The 22,033-nt window shown below is 44.5% G+C and overlaps 1 protein-coding gene across 1 annotated transcript; it reads left to right on the forward strand.

Moving 5' to 3' along the window:
- The first annotated feature begins 2,240 nt into the window (after positions 1 to 2,240).
- TWF1 (twinfilin actin binding protein 1) lies at positions 2,241 to 22,033 on the forward strand. The gene is made up of 9 exons (XM_084810667.1): positions 2,241 to 2,349; positions 8,362 to 8,439; positions 10,073 to 10,251; positions 10,837 to 10,932; positions 12,958 to 13,062; positions 14,372 to 14,497; positions 15,071 to 15,221; positions 15,534 to 15,655; positions 18,560 to 22,033. Exons 1-9 carry the CDS (start codon positions 2,325 to 2,327, stop codon positions 18,728 to 18,730), a joined length of 1,053 nt encoding a protein of 350 aa, XP_084666793.1. The 5' UTR covers positions 2,241 to 2,324; the 3' UTR covers positions 18,731 to 22,033.

Here is a 22,033-nt window from a genome sequence, read left to right on the forward strand (position 1 = left end):
ATACTTTGCTCTGTGGCCATGGATGTGATCTGTGATGTAATGATGCATTTGTGAGGACACTATATAAAAATCCAGAGGACCCATAAGGAACTGCATCATGAATCTGTTTTTCTTGCCATCCTGGATTTGAGAAATGTAGGATCCATGATATGGATTTGCTTTGTGATTCAGCAGTGATTTTGGATGCATTACATATAAAATCCAGATGATCCATCAAGGACCCATGCCTCGCATAAATGGTTCACACCATTTGAGGTGAAGCAGCAGATCTGGAATCTGCTGGGAAGCAGCAGATCTGGGATTCTTAGTGTGCATACTTGGACAAAGATGAGTTCTGTGCTTTGATGGGGGTAGTGGCTTTGATGCGGGGTGGGGGGTATTTTTACAACCTAACGTAAAATCCAGAGGATCTGTATTGAACTGTGTGTCTTATCCATAGTTTTATAACATGACGGTGCTATGAAGCCCCAAATCTATGTTATTTGTCACTCATTCCCTGGGCATGGATGTGTTCTGCGATATGGAGTTTTGGAGGCCTTTCCCTGTAATAATGATGAGGATCCCTGACTCAGATTCATGTTTTTGTGCCGTGGCCGTGCCCACAAGTGGCAGGTCCCTGATTTTTCTGGTTCAGTCTGTTGAAGCAGATGTGCTCTCTGATTTTAGTTTGGGGGATTTTCCCTGTAAAAATAATGGGGATCCCTGCGGATCCTTGCCCCTAATCCAAGTTTTTGTGCTGTAGTGGCATGCAAGAGTGGCAGACCTGTGATTTTTATCGATCAGTCAGTGGAAGCAGATGTGTTCTCTGATACGATGGTGTTTCCGGGTATTTTTCTTCTAACACTCATGAGGATCCCTGCCTCAGATCCAGGTTTTTGTGCCATGGCTGAGCTCATGAGTGGCAGATACGTGATTTTTCTGAGTTAGTCAATGGAGGCAGATGTGCTCTGTGATTTGATTGTGGTTTGGGGGATTTACTCTGTAAAAATCATATGAAGTCAAGAGGATCCCTGCTCCAGATCCATGTTTTTGCACTGTGGCTGAGTGGTGGATCTGTGATTTACGTGGTCCAGTTTGTGGAGGCAGATGTAGTCTTTGATTTGATTCTGGTTTGGGGTTTTCCCTGTAAAAATCATGAGGATCCCTTTCTCTCATCCATATTTTTGTGTCGTGGCTGGCCAACAAGTGACAGACCCAATTTTTGTGGTTCAGTTGGTGGAAGCAGATGTGCTCTCTGATATGATGGGGTTTGGGGGTATCTTTCTTGTTGAAATTATGAGGATCCCTGAGGATCCTTGCCTCAGATCCCTGTTTCTGCACCCTGGCTGTGCCCACAAGCAGCAGATCCATGATTTTTTTGATTCAGTCCACAGAGACAAATGTCTGTGATATAATGGTGTTTGGGGGTATCTTTCTTGTAAAAATTGTAAGAATCCCTGCTTTGGATCCCTGTTTTTGCCATGGCTGTGCCCACGAGTGGCAGATACATGATTTTTCTGGTTTAGTCCATGGAGGCAGATGGCTCTGTGATATAATGTTCGTTTGGGGGATTTGCTCTGTAAAAATCATATTAAATCAAGAGGATCCGTGCCAAGGATCCCTGTTTTTGCACTGCGGCTGTGCCCATGACTGGCAGATCTGTGATTTTTCTGGTTCGGTCCGTGGAAGCAGATGAGCTCTGGGATATGATGGTGTTTGGGGGTATCTTTCTTGTAAAAATCATTAGGATCCCTGTTTTTGGTGCCGTGGCTGCACCCACAAGTGGCAAATCCATGATGTTCCTGGTTCAGTCCACAGAGGCGGATAGATCTAGAATAATGATGGTGCTTTGGGGGGGTCTCCCCTGTAAAAATCATATGAAATCATGAGGATCCCTTTTTGGTTTCAGGGATTCTCATTTTACCAGTCCCACTTACTTCTAAGCAAGTACGTAGGCTTGCTCTATTCGGCTGCAGTCCTGTGGCCACTTACTTGGGTTTAAGTCCAATGACGGAATAGAGTGGGGCTTACTCCTGAGCAAGCACATCTAGGGCTGAGCTGTTACTTCCGAGGAGGCTTGCAAGGGGATCGGGCTTGCTACTTGCAACGGGCCTTTCCCCTCCACGGACGGCAGCCTTGCTACGGCGGCACGCGGCGCGCGGCTCCCGACGTAATCCCGGCACAGCCGCCCGGCCGGAAGGAGCTGCCGGCTGGGCGAAGGAATGCGAGCCGCTGAGTGGCGGCGGCGCGTCACGTGACGCACCCCGGGCCGGTCTGGACTCCCGCGGCAGCTCCCACCTTCGCCCGGTGCCTGCGGTCGCGATTCGCAGAGGCTGCTCCGCGCCATGTCCCACCAAACCGGCATCCAAGGTACCGCTCGGGGGCGACCGGCGCTTGCGGCCTCCCGCGCTCCCTGCTTTGCGCGAGCTTCCCTGGGGGGCCCACTGGACTGCCCCAGGCGCGCCTCGCTCCCCCGCCGCCCCGCGCATGTCCGGCCCCTGCTGTGCCCTGCCGGCGGCTGGGGAGCGGGCCAGAGACGGGCCAGACTTCCGGCATCCGGACTACAAGTGGAGTCCAAGTGGTTTGGATTTTGAAAGTCTTGATTCCCCCCGTCCACCGGGCTTGACTGCAACCCCCGGAGCCTATTTCCCCTGGTAGTGTCCTAACAAAAGGAATAGTGCTTCTGAACGTGTGCAAAGCGCCTTCCACTGACAATCTGTTTCCACCCGTTTGCGGAGAGGGGGTCCAAGTCAGAGGCTGCCCATTCCAGACAGGCAGACTTGAGCCCCGGCATACTTTCTCTCTGTTTTTCCTTAAAAAAAAAAAGAAAAAAGTATCAAGTACTGCCCGCTTCTCTCCTCTCCTCTCCTCTTTCTCTTTTCTTTTTGCTTGCTGGGGATTCAGGTCCAGACTTCGGGCGATTGAGTCTCCCCAAAGCCCATCTACGATGGATCGGGGCACCTTTTTTAAAAGACGATCATGCAAAGCAGCGTTTGCAGAGTGGAGGAGCGTAAATAGGTTGCCACCAGCGGGACGATAATGCGGTGGTTGCCTTGCGACGCGAGCAGATGTCCGCTTTCCCCTTAAGGGAGAGGCAGAAGGGGGAGGGGCTGGCCTCCGTCGACCTGCACCTGCCTCTTGCCATGTAGGGACTTGGCCGCTAAGCGATTAGCCCGGGACCTAGAGGGAGCGGCCGCGAGACTTCTGGCTGTGCTGGGCGAACTCCTACTGTCGCGTGCTCGCATTTGACTCCAAAGCACCGTAGGAAGCAGACATTTACTTTTAAATCTGTGTCTAGCGCTTGGTCTTTTAAAATTATTATTACTATAGAGTAGGCGCAGGAGCCCCAATCCGGATTGGGACCCTAGAGTGGCAGAGTGGGGCTTTTGAAATCAGGATCGGGGCTGTGCACCTTGTTCAGTCGTTCAGTCGTGTCCGACTCTTCGTGACCCCATGGACCATAGCACGCCAGGCCTTCCTGTCCTGCGCTCTCTCCCGGAGCGTGCTCAAGTTCATATTCATTGCATCCGTGATGCTATCTAGCCATCTCATCCTCTGCCGTCCCCTTCTCCTTTTGCCTTCAGTCTTTCCCAGCATCAGGGTCTTTTCCAGAGAGTTTTCTCTTCGCATTAGGTGGCCAAAATAGTTGAGCTTCAGCTTCAATATCTGTCCTTCCAATGAGCACTCAGGGTTGATTTCCTTTAGGATTGACTGATTTGACCTCCTTGCAGTCCAGGGGACTCGTAAGAGTCTTCTCCAGCACCACAGTTCGAAAGCATCAATTCTTTGGCGCTCAGCCTTCCTTATAGTCCAGCTCTCACAGCCATACGTTACTACTGGGAAAACCATAGCTTTGATTAGACAGACCTTTGTCAGCAAGGTGATGTCTCTGCTTCTTACTATGCTGTCTAGGTTTGCCATAGCTTTCCTCCCAAGGAGCAAGCGTCTTTTAATTTCATGGCTACAGTAACCGTCTGCGGTGATCTTGGAGCCCAAGAAAGTAAAATCTGTCACTGCTTCCATTTCTTCCCCTTCTATATGCCAGGAAGTGATGGGGCCAGATGCCATGAGCTTAGTTTTTTTAATGTTGAGTTTCAAACCAGCTTTTGCACTCTCCTCTTTCACCCTCAACAAGAGGCTCTTGAGATCCTCTTCGCTTTCTGCCATTAGGGTGGTATTGTCTGCGTATCGGAGGTTGTTGATAATTCTCCCAGCAATCTTAATTCCGACCTGTGATTCATCCAACCCGGCATTTCTCATGATGTACTCTGCATATAAGTTAAATAAGCAGGGTGACAATATGCAGCCTTGTCGTACTCCTTTCCCAATTTTGAACCACTCAGTTGTTCCATGTCTGGTTGTGACTGTTGCTTCTTGACCCTCGTACAGGTTTCTCAGGAGACAGGTAAGGTGGTCTGGTACTCCCATCACTTTAAGAATTTGCCACAGTTTGTTGTGATCCACACAATCAAAGGCTTTAGCATAGTCAATGAAGCAGAAATAGACGTTTTTCTGGAATTCTCTTGCTTTCTCCATGATGCAGCGAATGTTGGCGATTTGATCTCTAGTTCCTCTGCCTCTTCGAAACCCAGCTTGTACTTCCGGTAGTTCTCGGTTCGCATACTGCTGAAGCCTAGCTTGTAGGATTTTGAGCATCACCTTGCTGGCATGTGAAATGAGCGCAATTGTGCGGTAGTTTGAACACTCTTTGGCATTGCCCTTCTTTGGAATTGGAATGTAAACTGACCTTTTCCAGTCTTGCAGCCATTGCTGAATGTTCCAAATTTGTTGGCATATTGAATGCAGCACTTTAACAGCATTATCTTTTAGGATTTTAAATAGCTCAGCTGGAATACTGTCATCTCCGCTAGGAAGTAATGCTTCCTAAGGCCCACTTGACTTCACTCTCGAGGATGTCCGGCTCAAGTTCAGTGACCGCACTATCATGGCTATCAGGGACATTCAGATCTCTCCTGTATAGTTCTTCTGTGTATTCTTGCCACCTCTTCTTAATCTCATCTGCTTCTGTTAGGTCCCTGCCTTCTTTGTCCTTTATCATGCCCGTCTTTGCACAAAACGTTCCCTTGAGATCTCCAATTTTCTTGAAGAGATCTCTAGTCTTTCCCATTCTGTTGTTTTCCTCGATTTCTTTGCATTGTTCATTTAAGAAGGCCTTCTTGTCTCTCCTTGCTATTCTCTGCAACTCTGCATTTAGTTGGATATCTCTTCCCCTTTCTCCCTTGCTTTTCGCTTCCCTTCTTTCCTCAACTACTTGTAAAGCCTCATCAGACAGCCACTTGGCTTTCTTGCATTTCTTTTTCTTTGTGATGGATTTCGTTGCTGCCTCCTGAACAGTGTTACGGACCTCCGTCCATAGTTCCTCAGGCACTCTGTCTATCAGGTCTAATCCCTGAAATCTATTCCTCACCTCCACTGTATATTCATCAGGGATATGATTTAGGTCATACCTGAATGGTTTAGTGGTTTTCCCTACGTTCTTCAATTTCAGCCGAAATTTTGCAAGAAGCAGCTCATGATCTCAGCCACAGTCAGCTCCAGGTCTTGTTTTTACTGACTGTATGGAGCTTCTCCATCTTTGGCTGCAAAGGACATAATCAATCTGATTTCGATATTGACCATCTGGTGATGTCCATGTGTAGAGTCGTCTCTTGTGCTGTTGGAAAAGAGTGTTTGCTATGATCAGCGTGTTCTCTTGGCAAAACTCTATTAGCTTTTGCCCTGATTCATTTTGTACACCAAGGCCATGCCTGCCTGTTATCCCAGTGATTTCTTGACTTCCTACTTTAGCATTCCAATCCCCTATGATGAAGAGGACATCTTTTTTTGGTGTTAGTTCTAGAAGGTGTTGTAGGTCTTCATAGAACCGATCAACCTCAGCTTCTTCGGCATCAGTGGTTGGGGCATAGACTTGAATTACTGTGATGTTGAATGGTTTGCCTTGGATTCGTACTGAGATCATTCTATCGTTTTTGAGATTGTACCCCAGTACTGCTTTTCCCACCCTTTTGTTGACTATGAGTGCTACTCCATTTCTTCTAAGGGATTCTTGCCCACAATAGTAGATATGATGGTCACCTGAATTACATTCGCCCATGCCTGTCCATTTTAGTTCGCTGATTCCCAAGATGTCAATGTTCAATCTTGCCATCTCATGTTTGACCACCTCCAGCTTACCTTGATTCATTGATCTGACATTCCAGGTTCCTAAACAATATTGTTCTTTACAGCATCGGATTTTCTTTTCACCACCAGACACATCCACAGCTGAGTGTCCTTTCGGCTTTGGCCCAGCTGCTTCACTCTTTCTGGCACTACTTGGAAATACCGTCTGCTCTTCCCCAGTAGTATATTGGACCCCTTCCGACCTGAGGGGCTCATCTTCCGGCGTCATCTCTTTTAGCCTTGTGATACGTTCCATGGGGTTTTCTTGGCAAGAATACTGGAGTGGGTTGCCATTTCCTTCTCCAGTGGACCACATTTTGTCAGAACTCTCTGCCATGACCTGTCCGTCTTGGGTGGCCCTGCACGGCATAGCTTATGGCTTCACTGAGTTACGCAAGCCCCTTCGCCACAACAAGGCAGTGATCCATAAAGGGGCCAGAGGATGGGTCCCCCTCCTAAACAGTGTGGAGGGCTACAAGGAGGAGGAGGGGGTGATGGGAAACTTTCCTTCCATGAACTTCCTTCAGTTTTCTTAGAACCCAAGCTCTGGCCCACTGTTGCGAGGATCTGAGTCTACCTCCAAGGCTCCTCCCCGTCGCTCCCCTCCTCCGTTTCCAGGTCGATATCGAAATGCCGTGCACCTACTCTAGAGTAAAAATGAAATGGGGGAGGGGGAATGTAGCTGCTAGACACAGATTTAAAGTAATGCCTGCTTTGGCCCTTATATGGGAAAACAACAGCCTCTTCCTCCAGTGCATATTTTAATCGGAAGTAAACCCCATTTTGGGATTTACAGTCCGATCCTACACTCGGGAAGGAAGCCTTACTGAAATCTGGTAATTCTCAGTCGGTTCTGTGGCTTTTCCTGGTGATAAAGTGAGGGTGTTTAATTTTGAAATGAAGGTATGCTGCGTTAGGATACATAGCATTGTATCCAATGGTAGTCTTACTTAGAGCAGACCTACTGAAATGAATGTGACTTAAATTAGACTAACACTGGATGCAGCCCATAGGCAGAAAATCAACAACTGAGAATTGTTATTATTAATACTACTGTTAATAATAACAATAGTAGTAAAATTATTAAAAATGATTAGTGGTATTAGTAGTAATTTTACAACATAGAGACTAGGTGATAAGAAAAACTCCACCTGTTAAATTCCTCCTTGTTCTAAATTTAAACCATCCCAGCCAGAGACCCTATTTACAAGATGGACACTTTGTAACCATCTCCAACTGGGTCAGTGTCACTGACAGTAGACCCAGCATGGGGATTCTTCTGTAAAGTAGATTAACAGTTCATTCTGTTTAAAACTGTGCAAACCATACTGGTATGTCTTGTTAAAGTCTTTATTGTATTGTTGTTCCAGCCAAGGTGTTCCTCTTGGCAGGGGGATTAGGATTAGGCATGTTTCTTAAACGGGCTATCTGCAAGGGGGTGGGGAGGAAGGAATTCTTCGCTTTTCTAAACTCTTCTCCAAAGCATTCGATGGAAGCACCCCCCTCAGCCTCTGCCCATGATATCCATGCCCATGCCCCTTTGTAGAACTGGCACAATTCAGATTTTGCTTTCCATATGCCTACGGAGACAAAAGATCAATTTACATTGGTTGTAGCAAAGTCACATTCACGGAACTCTTTTTGTATGTTAGTTCCTGTAGGCAAATGGTTTTTATGTTGCTGTGTATGACTCATCTACTGATTGACCATGCTAGGCAATCCAACATGCAAAAAAATCTAGGAAATTTAAAACAGTGGATTTGTGTCGTGGATGTACAGCGCAATCCTATGCAAGTTTAGACAGAAAAAAATTCTACAACTCCCAGCATTCCCCAGCTAGCCATGCTGTCTGGCCAAGCTGGGAGTTCTAGGTCTTTTTCTGGCTAAACATGCATAGGATTGCAGTCTTAGATGCTCTTAGTAGAAAAAACAAAAAACAACTTACAGTGCAATCCTATGCGTGTCATTTCAGAAATAAGTCCTACTGAGTTCAGTGAGACTTACTCCCAGGTAAGTATGTTTGGATTGCAGCTGTAATAGTCTTGGTGTTGGGAACTTTTCTCTGCCTTGTGTTAAAGATGTAGTAGAATTTTAGCTGTACCTTTTCTAATGCTTTGTTCAAGTAAATGGATTTTAAAAATCGAACGGAAGTGCCTAAAATCTGTTAATCCTTTACTTTCTTTCTTTTTTCTTTTTCAGCTAGTGAAGAAGTCAAGGAAACTTTTGCTAGAGCTAGAAATGGACAATACAGGTTTTTAAAACTAGTTATTGAAAATGGTATGTGTTACATTCCTGCACTCTGTCTTCTTTCAGGGTTTCATAGATGAGTAAAGGAAACTCAGTGCAGTTTACTATCTTGAGACATACAATCTAAAAACATGTAGCATTTGTAATTACACATTTACTATCTTGGGACCTTGGAACAAAGGGCTACTTGTTGATAGGAATTGGTTGCATTTTAGCTACCTTAATATTAATTGCATAATTAAATTTTAAAAATAATACACATAATGCTATGCATGTCTACTCAGAAGTAACCCACATTGACATCAATAGGGCTTACTTCTAGGTAATCCTATACCCAGTTACCTGGGAGTAAGTCCCATTGAACCCCATGTGGCTTACTTCTGAGGAGACATTAGAGGATTGCACGAAGAGAGTGCACTTACAGAGCTCCAATTTAAGATAAATAATTTTGTTAATAGGATCTTTTTTTCCTAGTCAAGGGGAACCAACATTCAGATGAGTGCAGGATCTCCTAGTGCAGTTGTTACTTTCTGTAACAGAAGCCTGGTCCCAATGTCATTCATGGTAGTACCTCCAGGGCTGAGTAATCCCTGAAGAGGACTCTGACCCATCTCTTACTCCCATTTCCTGTTATCTGTGTCTCCCAAGCATAAATGTGTTTATGAAGTGGCCAGTGACTTTAGGTACTTAACTGTATTCACTGACACTTGTGGCCAGACTCTTCACTGAAATCAGCATGGCTATTCAGGGGAATTCAGATCCAACAAATGATCACTTCCTTGTCTATTCAACATTCTGGGTAATTACAAATGCTGCATGTTTTTAGACTGTATGTTTGTAATATTGTAAGCATGTTTTAGATTTCTTAGGTGCTTAAGAAATCTTAATCATTATTATTTCTTAGCATTTTAATAGGGCTTCACTCCTCACCCTTACTGCCTCACTGGCAACAATACTAAGCAACTGAGACCTTGTAGGCTACATTGTATTTTAGCTGTCAGCCTAAAGCTTGTTTCTTTGTAAATCAAAATAGTAGTTCTAGCTTAGAAAGTAAAAGCTGCTACCTTGTATACTCCCCACCTCCCCCTCCCAAAAAGAAGTTTTATACCAAGGTTGGGCCAGGGTAAGTTGTAACTACTTGATTTCCACCCCACAAAATCCTTTATATCATTTTACAGTTTCTACAGGCAAACTCTTAAACTCTCTTTATTTTTACATGTTTATAAATGTAAGGCTTTAAAACAAACATTCATAAGTATACCCTGATACATAGCTATAAATATTTCAGAAATATACAGTTGAAGTCTTCAGATTTAGAAACCTGGAATTCTTGAACTTAGTAAGCTCCAACCATTATATAGACTTCTGCTTTCCTTCCATGGTGTTGATCAAGTTAGGGCGCAATCCTATGCATGCTCAGACAAAAGAAAAATCCCACAACTCCCAGCATTCCCTAGCCAGCAGATCATGGCTGGCTGGGGAATGCTGGGAGGTGTGGGACTTTTTTCTGTCTAAACACGCATAGGATTGTGCCCTTAGTTAGTTTTTATCATTTCTGTACTAGAAATAATTATCTACTGTAATTCTTTGATCAGATTGCTAACCATAATGAGTTTTGCTATTGTCTGTAGTGTACCAACCATTTTTATCTATATTTTTACAGAACAGCTTACTGTGGGATCTGCTGAACAACCTGGTGCATCCTGGGAAGAGGACTATGATTCCCTTGTTCTCCCGCCCCTTGAAGACAAGCAGCCTTGTTACATACTGTACAGATTAGATTCTCAGAACGCCCAAGGATATGAGTGGATCTTTATTGCATGGTCACCAGACCATTCTCCTGTACGTAGCAGGATGACAGCTGCAGTGACTATTAAAAACACAAGTTGAACCCCTCACACCATGAATATGTTGTTTGGCAAGCAATTGGCTTGCCATATTGTCAACCATATAGGCGAAGCTGATGTCATGGGTCTTTCCTGGCCAATACGCACCCAGCTGGGGGGCATAGTGCCAGTTGGGTGGGAAATGACACACAGTTGGTGTGGCATGAGCACATCTGCCACAGCTGTCTGGAATAGCATCCTGGTGCGATGACTTCTAACTGACTGTGTGTGTATGTAGGTGGCTTTCCTTTCAGGCTATTTGAAAGAATAATAACATCTTAAAGCATAAGACTTTTACATGCAATCCTATGTATGTCTACTCAGAAGTAGGTCCTGTTGAATTCAGTGGGATTTCAATAGGTGAGCATGTATAGGAGTGCAGCATTATGGAAGGAAGTGGATAATACTTGCTGTCTATTTTCACCGGTGATTACAGTGTTAGGCTCAGACTTTTCACTGGGATTAAGATAGCTATTAACACTACCGTGTCACAGATGGTAGCTTGAGGAGTAGCTTTAACGCTTAGCTTTCATTTTATTAGGTTCGTCAAAAAATGTTGTATGCAGCTACTCGGGCAACTCTGAAGAAAGAATTTGGAGGTGGGCATATTAAAGATGAAGTATTTGGAACAAACAAGGTGTGTATTCTGCAAAGGGTGATTTGGCAGGATGTGGGGAGGGGAAATGAGGATGTGTGTTCCACCCCAACCTATCTGGGTTGACAGAAGATCTGAGCAGAGGCTCTGTGTTTGGCCGAATGCTGTTACAGTCTCCGTGGGTTTGGGAACCGTGCACAATCATAGGTTCCAGCCAAGCAGAGGATTGTAACCACATTCAGTTGAACAAGGTGCCAGGCAAGTCTCTCTGAGGAATTTAATAAGTGGTGCAACAACAGAGAAGACCTTCCCTCCCCAGTCCCCATTTACTTCACCTCTGATTATTTATTATTTTATTATTATTATTTATTTATTAAATTTATTAATCGCCCATCTGGCTGGTCACCCAGCCACTCTGGGCGATGTACAATTCACAGTCTGAGCAAAAAACAAGGCAGGCAAACAGAGCAAGAACAAATCCCCTTTGCATTCTGGGCAGGAACATAATGATGGAGGAGGTGCTGATTCTCCGTCAGCCGAGGGAAAGGACCGCATCGCTTCCCTCCTCCGGTCTCACAGCCACCTTGTGAAGTAGGCCGCTGTGCAACTTGCCCAAAGCCCCACAGGGAAGCCAGAGATGAACGGGGCACTGGACCAGGACCACGTCTAGCCCACTGCCACTCCTTGGCCCACCAGAAATGGCCTGTGGTTTTGCCACCCAGGGTGGCTGGGCTGAGGAGAGGAGAGGCAGGGTGGCCTGCAGGCAGAGGAGGCCTGGGCCCCATGACATCTGTTGCAGCACAGTCCAGGCTGGGGCCCCTGCAGCAGCCAGAGCAGGGTGGAAGACGGGGCCTCAGCCCCCGCCGCCGGCACTTTGTGCTGTGCCGTGCTGGGCAGCTGCCTCACTCGCTACCAGCGCGCTCGGCCCAGCCCTGCAGGCCACTCTGCCTCCTCTGTGCCCTGTGAAGGCCTCCTCCGGAGCGCCTGCTCTTACCTGGCAGCGCTGATCCCCCTGGGCTGCCTGCCCCCGGCACCTTCGTCCCCAGGATGGAATCTTTGAACAGCTCCACATCCTTCAGCACAAAGGGGATGTTGTTCTTCTTGGCAAAGATGTAGACAGCCCGGCAGGGCTGGGAGAGGAGATCCAAGTAGAGCTCCAGCCCCATGGAGCCAGCGGGGCGCGCGGAGGGGGCATCCAAAGAAGGGTCTCCATCTTAGTGCATGAGTTGGTTGATGTGGGAGCAGACATTCCTTCAGGCACCCAGATCCCAAGCCATAAAGGGCATTCCTTCCTTCCTTTCACTGAACATATGTAGCTATCCCATACTGGGCTTCTCTACATTAAGCAAAAATCCTGCATCCTTACTGGGGCTTTCTTCTTCTGGAGTCTTTCCAAGTTTATGATGGACTCCTTTAGATGGCGAACACAATTTGGAATTGAGAACTTCCCTTCTCAGACAGCAACGCTCTATCTTTTCAGTGAAACAGTGTCATCTAGTGGCTGAATTATAGCACAACTGTGGCATTTCACACTGCCAATATGGCACCATTAAGGTTTATTACAGCTTATCCCTGATCTTTTTGAAAGTTGGATAAAGAGGGGAAAGTGCGGGAGACGTCCTGGAGGTGGATGACGTTGTGTAAAGGACCTGCAAACTTCTGTGAGTGACCAATCATGAGCGTGCAATAAATCGCTCATGTAGGAATGCCCACCAAGTCAGGCCATTGGTCAGCACTAGGGTAGACGGACCAAACTGTCTATTCTGCCTGTTGGCAGCTCTCCAGAATATTAGCCTCAGGTGTTGCTTTGCTCTGCAACGTTCAGCTTATTCAGCTGAGCATGGCTACAGTGTCTTCTCAACCCTCCCTATCAATAAGGGGATGTCAGGGGCAGGGGGGCATCCCATCCCCATCTCTCCTCCATGCATTCTATTTCCAAATGCCCGAAGGTGGCTTCCATCAATTGTAAAACTGTTTTTGGCCACAAGCTCCTGACCTGGAAGGCTGCGGCAGAAAATTTTCCAGTGAGTAAACCACCCATGCAAGCTGCTGGTTTTGTGTTTTCAGGACGATGTGTCATTGAATGGTTACCAGAGGTACTTGATAACTCAGTCTTCCCCTGCCCCTCTGACAGCAGCAGAAGAAGAACTTCGACAGATCAAGATTAGTGAGGTATTGCACCCTGTGTTGGGAGTCAAACTTTCTTCATTAGAGGGTGGGGGGGGGTTGGCAGAGGCTAAAACCTATCAGGGATGCAGTAGCAGCAGATTTCCTGCATCAGTGGTTGAACTGGAAGAGGTCCCATTTAACCCTTAGGATTTCTGAAAAGCTGATGGAAAGTCAGAAGCATGTCAGAAACCAGAAGTGTGAAAAATCTTCTCAGAGGGTGGGGTTGCGATTTAATGCTGATTACCATGTGCATAAACCTCTGCAAGAAGACAGCATCTGCTAGTTGTCAACATTTCTAACAGGCATTTTGGGGCTAGATATTTGAATAAATATCTAGTTCCTCGTAGTGTTTGAGGGGAAGAATTTCTTCCAGTATAAAGAACACTATGCATAAGCACTAAATTTGCAGACTAAAATTTGCCATATAACTATCCTGCAGTGCATACATTTGTTGAGGGTGCAATCCTGTGGCCGCTAGTCAGCAGCTAGATGGCCATAGGATACATCAGTTCCTGGGAACCGACCTCGGAGCCCATGAACCAAGGTCGGTTCCCTGAGAACTGATCTTTACCCCCTCCTGTGCTGCCTCATAGGCCCCGTGTTCAGAAGAGGAGTGCAGAATGATGAAAACGGGGCGTTCCTGGGGGCGTGCTGAGGGCAGGGAAGTCAGAAATCTGGTACAACACATCTAATGTGTCGTCTAGCCGCCGTTCCCACCCTCCGACTTCCCGCAGCTAGACAGCCGAAATCAGCTGTCTAGCTGTAATTGCAGGGCAGCTGAAGCACAGAGGGAACGATCCCCTCTGCACTCCTCCTGCCCTGCATTGGATAGGCGGTTGCCTCCGAGTTCGGTGGCGGCCACCTATCCTGGTAGGATTGATCCCTTAGTTGATTTAAAAACCCAAATGAGGCCCCTACAGCAGCCTTAAACTCCTATATCAGTTTCTCCTTGAATATTTACATATTTTCTGATGCTGAATTTAAATATCAAATATGAACATGGGCCATCCACTTATTTTTGCACAAACATTCTGCTTGAATTGAAGCAGATCCCCTCTTTCACATTCCACTTTTCTGGACCACACCTATCTGGTGACTCTTTGTTTCCTTTTTAATGAAGAAAATTATTTTAAACTTCTGATTAAGAAATAATATTATAGGTAAGAAAGAACAATGTTTTAAATGAGAGATTCTACAAGTTTGGGTTATCTGTTGTCTCTTGTACACTTTCCATAAGTTGGCACTCTGAGCAGAACACAAATAAGTTTTGCAATATTCACCTTTTCTAAGCTGTTCTATTTTTTTTCTCCAGGTACAAACTGAAGTCAGTGTTGATACTAAACATCAGACTTTACAAGGGGTAGCATTCCCTATAGCCAGAGAAGCCTTCCAGGCTCTGGAAAAACTGAAAAACAAACAACTTAACTACGTACAATTGGTAAGTACATGATTTCACTCTTTGAACTTAATCCTGAAGATTATTATTGTATAGATTTCTCATTCCTGTTTATAGAAATGGAAAAGACCTATACTTGCAGATAGAGCACTACAATTGTGTTCTCGAGTGTTCTAGCCTTTGTACTGTTTATAGTAAAGAGTTCCAATTCTTTGTTTTATCCAGTGGTGTCCCTCCATTGACGGGAAGGTTTTTTGATGCAACGGGGGCTTCTGTCAGTGGAATGGGGAAAGAGGTGGTTTTTTATACATTCACCCTCCCCCTTGCAGCACCCTGCCCTCCCAAATCTACTCCAGGGGATTTGGGACCCTTCAGGACAATGCAGGAGGTGGTGCGGGGGGACTGCAGGCAGCAGGGAAATTAGCAAAAATTCCTTCCATCCTTCTTCTGCTGATGGAATCCAAGAGCCTTTTGTACACCATTGGTTATAAACTTCTGTGTCTTACTTCAATTTTAATTCCACCCCCTACCAAAAATTATTTCACTTTAATATTTTGTTTTGAATCAGAGATAGTATACCTACTTTATGCCAACAGCTATTATGTATGTTAACAGCAAATTGATATGAAAAATGAAATTATCATCCTGGCTAGTACACTCCCAACTGAGCTGAAGGACTTGCCAAAAAGAATTCCAAAGGATTCTGCACGGTACCATTTTTTCCTCTACAAACATTCCCACGAAGGAGACTACTTGGAATCCATAGGTATGCAAGTATTTCTGTGTACAGATTTGAATAGACAACTGGCATAACTAGAAGTCTCTTGGCTAGGGAATTTGTGGCCAAAAAATTTAGAAAGCTACAAAACATACGTTGGGGTTTTTTTTAACCTCTTAAAACTTTTTCACCTTATCACCCCCTCCACCTTTTTTTTTTTTTTTTTAAAGGTCCTCTGTTGTCTTACAATGGATGTGAAGCAGTGTACAATAAAAGTTGTTTACACTTTTCCAACTTTGGAACAAATCTTGCTAACAATTGTTTGGAATAACTTCTCAACACTTGTAAAATCTTCTGCAGTTTTTATCTACTCTATGCCTGGCTACATGTGTAGTATACGAGAGCGGATGCTATATTCTAGCTGCAAGAGTCCCCTCCTAGAAATCGTGGAAAGACAGCTGTGGATGCAGATCATCAGAAAGGTAAGGACACAGCTGGGGCTCTCTGCTTGTTGTCTGACACATCCTTGAGATTTAGGCCTCTGCATGTTGGCCCTCATTTTCACCTGAGATGTGGGCACACACACATCCTCTTACGTTGCCCTTGTTAGATTGGCTCTAAAGAATTGTCAACGGAATTAAACTAGACACTGCAGTGTTCTACAACATGTGCACAAGCAATAGTGGAACATTTGACACAGGTTATACCGTTTGTATTGTAGGTAGGCTCTGTAGTGATTCTTACACTTACACAAGAGCAGAATAATATATTTGGGTTTAGTTCCATTTTTCTGGTGCAACACTCTGGTGTGAGATGTGCAAAACAGCTTTCTCTGTGCAAAAGGGCACCTGTGGATCCAGCCCATGTACATCATCCAACAAGCCAGTCTGCCTGGGGTCCAGCTGTGGTCCGTCACTTGCGTGCTGTAGCTCTCCACCTGAAAGCCTGCACAGAGCTACGTGCTTCAGCCAGGATAGCTGCTAGCCTGAGAGTGCCAGAACAACCCCTTCACTTAGTAGTGGGGCCGTTCTCCTGTACCCCCCACCAGCTGCCATGCTTCACTGTCAGGGGCCAAGCACTCTGCACTGGCGTACTCTGTTGCTTTCATGTGTGCAATGTGGAAATAATTTACCTCTATTTGTCCAGATATATGGAATGGTAGGCAAACATGTAATTACCATACATTGTACAATGGGGTGACGTTACTATTCAACTTTTTTACTAATGACTTGGAGGAGGAGGTGCAGAGAATGCTGATCAGATTTGCAGATGACACAAAATTGGGAGATAGCTAATACCTTGGAAGACAGAAATAAAATTCAAAGTGATCTGGATAGGCTGGAGTGCCAGGCAGAAAACAACAGAATGACATTTAATAGGGATAAATGCCAAGTTCTGCACCTAGGAAAAAGAAACCAAATGCACACTTACAAGATGGGGGATACGTGGCTCAACAACAGTACAAGCGAGAAGGATCTTGGAACTGTTGTAGATCACAAGGTGAATATGAGCCAACAATGTGATGTGGCTGCAAAAAACGCAAATGCTCTTTTGGGCTGCATTAATAGAAACATAGTTTCCAAATCTCGGGAAGTACTAGTTCCCCTCTACTCAGCATTGGTTAGGCCTCATCTGGAGTACTGTGTCCAGTTCTGGGCACCACACTTTAAGAAGGATGCAGACAAGCTGGAGAGGGTTCAGAGGAGGGCAACAAAGATGATCAGGGGACTGGAAACAAAGCCCTATGAAGAGAGACTGAAAGAACTGGGCATGTTTCACCTTGAGAAGAGAAGACTGAGGGGAGATATGATAGCGTTCTTCAAGTACTTGAAAGGTTGTCACAGAGAGGAAGGCCAGCATCTCTTTTCGATCATCCGAGAATGCAGGACATGGAATAATGGGCTGAAGTTACAGGAAGCCAGATTCCGGCTGAATGTCAGGAAAAAATTCCTGACTGTTAGAGCAATACGACAATGGAACCAATTACCAAAGGAGGTAGTGGGCTCTCCCATGCTAGAGGTGTTCAAGACGAGGCTGGACAGCCATCTGTCGGGGATGCTCTGACTGGGATTCCTGCATTGAGCAGGGGGTTGGACTCGATGGTCTTGTAGGCCCCTTCCAACCCTACTATTCTATGATTCTATGACCACAATAGCTCTTGGGAAGCCTTGGTTTCCAACCTGCAGTTCAGTTGGTCACGTTCTTAAAGCACTGTCACTGTTCTAACTAGCTTGTAACATCTAGGTAACATGAACACAAGCGACAACTTCACAGCTGTCCGCTACCTTAGGGAGCATTTCCTCTCAAGTGGAATGCCTCATCCTGAATGCCTCCAGTGTGGGAGAGCCCACTACCTCCTTTGGCAATTTCCTCTCATGTGTACCTCCCTCTGTGCTCCTTTGATGCCATTTATTAAGTGACCAAATCAATGAAAAGGATGCTGATGGATCTATTTTACTATAGAAGTGGGTAAAGTTACAGCCTGATTCTACACAGAAATGGTGCACACCCTTTTTGCCCCCAAGAGCGGTGTCAGTTGGGAGCCGGATACCATACATGCACAGACGTTCATGCTTGTGAGCACATATGCTCCCCCTACACACACACACACACACACACACACACACCACATTTCCCTCAAAACTAGAGTGGTGGACTGGGAGTTGGGAGATCCGGGTTCTAGTCCCCACTCAGCCATGAAAGCTCAATGGGTGACTTTGGGCCAGTCACAAACTCTCAGCCCAACCTACCTCACAGGGTTGTTGTGATGATTAAATGGAGAAGAGGAGGATTATGTGCACTGCCTTGGGTTCCTTAAGGAGGAAAAAAAAGGCGGGATGTAAATGTAATAAATAAATAAATAAAACCTAAATTAGGCCCTCTGAGAGCTAGTTTCTGGAGTGTCCTCAACAGCAAATTTGATGGAAATTTCAGACCCTTCCCACCTCAATAACAACTTGGGGGCAACATGCGGCCCGTAGATTGTACACCCCTGCTATATAGAACTATATACATTATGCCCATTGATTTCAATAGGCTTAGGTGCATCTAACTGCATAGGATTGGACTGTAAATTGCTACTATCAGAATTTCTGTTCTGTTTATAACCAAGGTGAAATATAACTAGTTGCTCTGACCCACTAAGAGGGGGCCCTGCACATTTATCGTTATTTAGTTTATTTAGCATCATCAGTGTATGGTGCTTTACAGCCATGTCAAAGATGCACATGGATGCTTTTTGGTGACTCAGATTATGTGTTTCTTCGGGGGTCATAAGACTTTATAAACTGTCAGTAGCACAGTACTCACACCTTTAATATTCATACTGTGTTCCTTTCATCTTCCCAAAATAACTCCGACTATCATCTCTCTTGTCTTCATGACAGATAGAAATAGACGATGGAGATGAGCTAACTGCTGACTTCCTTTATGAAGAAGTTCATCCCAAACAACATGCACACAAACAAAGTTTTCCTAAGCCAAAAGGACCCGCGGGAAAAAGGGGAATCCGAAGACTGATCAGAGGTCCGGCTGAAACGGAAACACCTACTGATTAATGCAGCAAGTGCACTGGGAACAAACAGCATTATATGAGGGGAGGTGGGGTGGGGGAGGGAACCTGCCCCTGCCTTTATTAATGAGCTGAAAGCATTCCACATGGATCTTTTCCAAGAGAGAAAAAATGACTTTCCATCTTGTGACTTTCCACTGCACTTATCTGGCTATGCCACTATAGATCTTATAAGATCCCCACAGCCTGTGGTTGTAATGCATTGGTTCAAAACTAAAATTACAAGTTTGTAGAATGTTAATTCTAATCTGACTTTATTTCATAGCTATACAATTCATCACTTATGTAACGCGCGCACACACACAACCCACATAGCTCGCAGTCAATTTTAATGACTGCATAAAATGGATTGGATTTTTAAAGTTTTTAATCAACTCCATTACTTCTCTTAGGAAGCTGCTTCTTGGGAATAAAAATGGTCAGGAATAAACTCTGTAGCTCTTTATTGTATCCCCCTCCTCCCATGAAACTGTTCTCTAGTCTTCTAACAAGGAATGCCTTACTTGTATGCACTGTTTCATACCACAGTCTGAAACCCTAATGTGGATGCAAGCCTCATTGAGATGAATAGGCTATTGTTCCAAGTAAATGTTAAGATCGGGCTGTACTACATGGAAATCTAGTTTACTTGATAGAGGAATCCAAAATTAGATTCTCTTATAGGCTTCTAACAATAGCTGCCTTGCTTTTGCCCTGAAAGAACGCCATTCTATTTTTTCATAATGTGTGTCTTAACGTTACTGCATAATCGAGAAGTGCTACTTGTTAGACTCACAGTAGTTATAAAATCAGTATACTGGTTTTCCTGTCCAAATCATTCAGATTTAGTTACATTATGAGAGCTGCTGCGATGTTATTGATTCTTAGTACTGTGCTGTTCAGGACAGAGCAATTGGTAAGTGTGTCCTCATTCATTTCTAGTGTCTAAAAAAAAAAGATGTTCTTAAGGCAACAGTTCTGAAATTGTACAACAGTCACTATCTGAGACTCTCTTGTAAATATATTTTGTAAGAAGCAGCGCTCCCAACTGGTTGATACAATCAATAGGTTAAGCAGCAATCAATAGGTTAAGCATTTGTTTCTGCTGAATTAAAACTGTAGTTGACGTAAGCCATAAGGAACTACTTCCCAGGGAGCAAACAGTTTAAACTAAGAGCACTGTTACAACTTCCATTATATTGCTCAATCTGTACTTCTCATTTATGACCTCAAATGTCTAAATGTTTTCATTTACCCACGCTTATACAGAAAAGTGTTCTACAACTCCCAGCATTCCACAGCTAGCATGGCTGGCTGGGGAATACTGGGAGTTGTGGGACTTTTTTTTCCTGTCTAATGATGCATAGGACTGCACCCTAACAGTGTGATTTTGAATGTTTACTTGGAAGTAAAACCTACTGAATTCACTAGGACTCCATTCCTTGTAAATGTGAAGATACAAACTGCATTTCCCTTGTCATCATTCATTTTTGACATATTACTGAACAATATTTTTATTTAAGCTACAAATTACTACAATATTAACATCTGTGGCTGTTACTCCCACCCTTACCCCTATTTAAATTAGTGTATATCAAACAAATTGAACTTCAAATGATTGTCTTTAATAAAGATTTACTAATCTAAAAGAAAGCTATTTAAACCTTTAGCAGAGCTTTCGCAGATTAGTATTGATCCCCCAAATTTGAGCCATACTACTGGCATAGTACCGCTGCTGTTACCAGTACAGTAGAATAATTGCTGCTATGCTTAATTCTGCATACTGGCCTAGAAAGAGGATTGAACTGCAAGCTAATTTCCAAGAGTACTTATGCCTTGGATGCCAACTTACTACCATCTCTGCAGGTTGTTCAAGGTCTTTGTTGTATCACGTGACACCCCATCTTCACTACAGGCTGGTTCTCACCTTACAATAGTGGTGTGGTTGTTTACTCTTCCCAGTCTCCTCCAATAATAGTTGAACCCAGGAGATCAGGCAAAAGGGCATGAGAACTTTCACTTCCTACGCAATGGCTGCAACCCCTGTGTTTTTAGCCAAAATGCCATTTGGCTGGAAACATGGGGTTGCAGCCATGTTTTCCTGCAATGGAGAACTGCCCAAAGAGCACCAAAGACCCAGATTTACAGTGCACACCAGTGCCTATCTACACTAAAGTAAGCTCTGAGATCAATAGGGCTTATTCCCAGGTAAGAGTGTATAGGGTTGCAAGCTTAGAGGCCTTGTGATAAAACAGAATCAAGAACTGAACAGTGCCTTCTATTGCATATCTTAAAACACACATCACTTGGCAATTCTGCATAGTGAGATGGTGCAGATGGTCAGTAATATTTTTTAAAAACAATTGTTGCTATTTTGTTTAAATAGAACTATTCAGTGTACAAAGTGAGGTCCATGAAGGAGTGAGAATTTGAGCCTGGCTCTCCTGTGTTCAACCCCAATACTTTGTCATTGGCTGCACATAACAAATAGCATGTTCTTAATTGCCATCTCTTCACAATTAGCACCATGAACAAAATAAGTTAGTGCATATTTTAAAGCAGCCTAAGATGATATTTTTAGCAGAAACGTGAACTGTTTGAAATATGGTTACATTTAATAGTTCTAAAAGTAGCCAGAACCCATCACACCGATGTGTGGCACAATAAAGGACTAGTTTAGCCTTCCCCAACCCGTTGCCCTCCAGATGTGTTGGACTGCAATTCCCAGCATCCCCAGATAGCGGGGATGGTTTGCTAGGGGGCAGAACAAGGGCCTTTCCCCTTCCCTATGATAGGGGACTGTGGGAGTAGATGGGGCCAGTGGATAGTCTGTTGGGGTTAAGAGAAAGGGCCCTTTGCTAGGCCACCCAAAGCCTGCTCCTCCATGCTGAGGTGATGTACAGGCACAACCTTCAGCAATTCTCAGCATCTTGTGGGGCTTGCCCCTGCTTAAGTCTTCACCTTTGTACCTACAAATATGGTGATGTTACAAATAAATGGTTATAGTAACAATCAGAAGGATAAAATTGTGTCATCTAGAAAGCATGTTGGGGATGGATTTGACTCAGGGTTCCTCAGTTTAGAAAGTTGGCTAATAAACACTAACATGCTAGAAGACACACATTATCTTTGAAAATTAAATTATGAAATAGAAACTTGCTTTGAAGACACAGTTGTACAGAGTTAACTGGTACAAAAAAAAATGGATGTGGGAACCTATCCAGATAGAATGTGCTGAACGAGCACATTCTTTACGACCTATGTTGTAGTCTGAATTTATGAATAAAAACTCTCTTCATAATCTCTCAGG

Source organism: Heloderma suspectum, chromosome 7 (genome assembly GCF_057233095.1).
Source record: "Heloderma suspectum isolate Gila_16-S chromosome 7, 16-S_ref, whole genome shotgun sequence".
NCBI lineage: Eukaryota > Metazoa > Chordata > Lepidosauria > Squamata > Helodermatidae > Heloderma > Heloderma suspectum.

Excerpts from the sequence above, each read along its gene's own strand:
- TWF1 (XM_084810667.1), top strand. The coding sequence starts at position 2,325 with ATGTCCCACCAAACCGGCATCCAAG. Across the intron at positions 2,350-8,361 it reads CCACCAAACCGGCATCCAAG|CTAGTGAAGAAGTCAAGGAA; the intron begins GTACCGCTCGGG and ends TTTCTTTTTCAG. Across the intron at positions 15,656-18,559 it reads GGATGCAGATCATCAGAAAG|ATAGAAATAGACGATGGAGA; the intron begins GTAAGGACACAG and ends TCTTCATGACAG.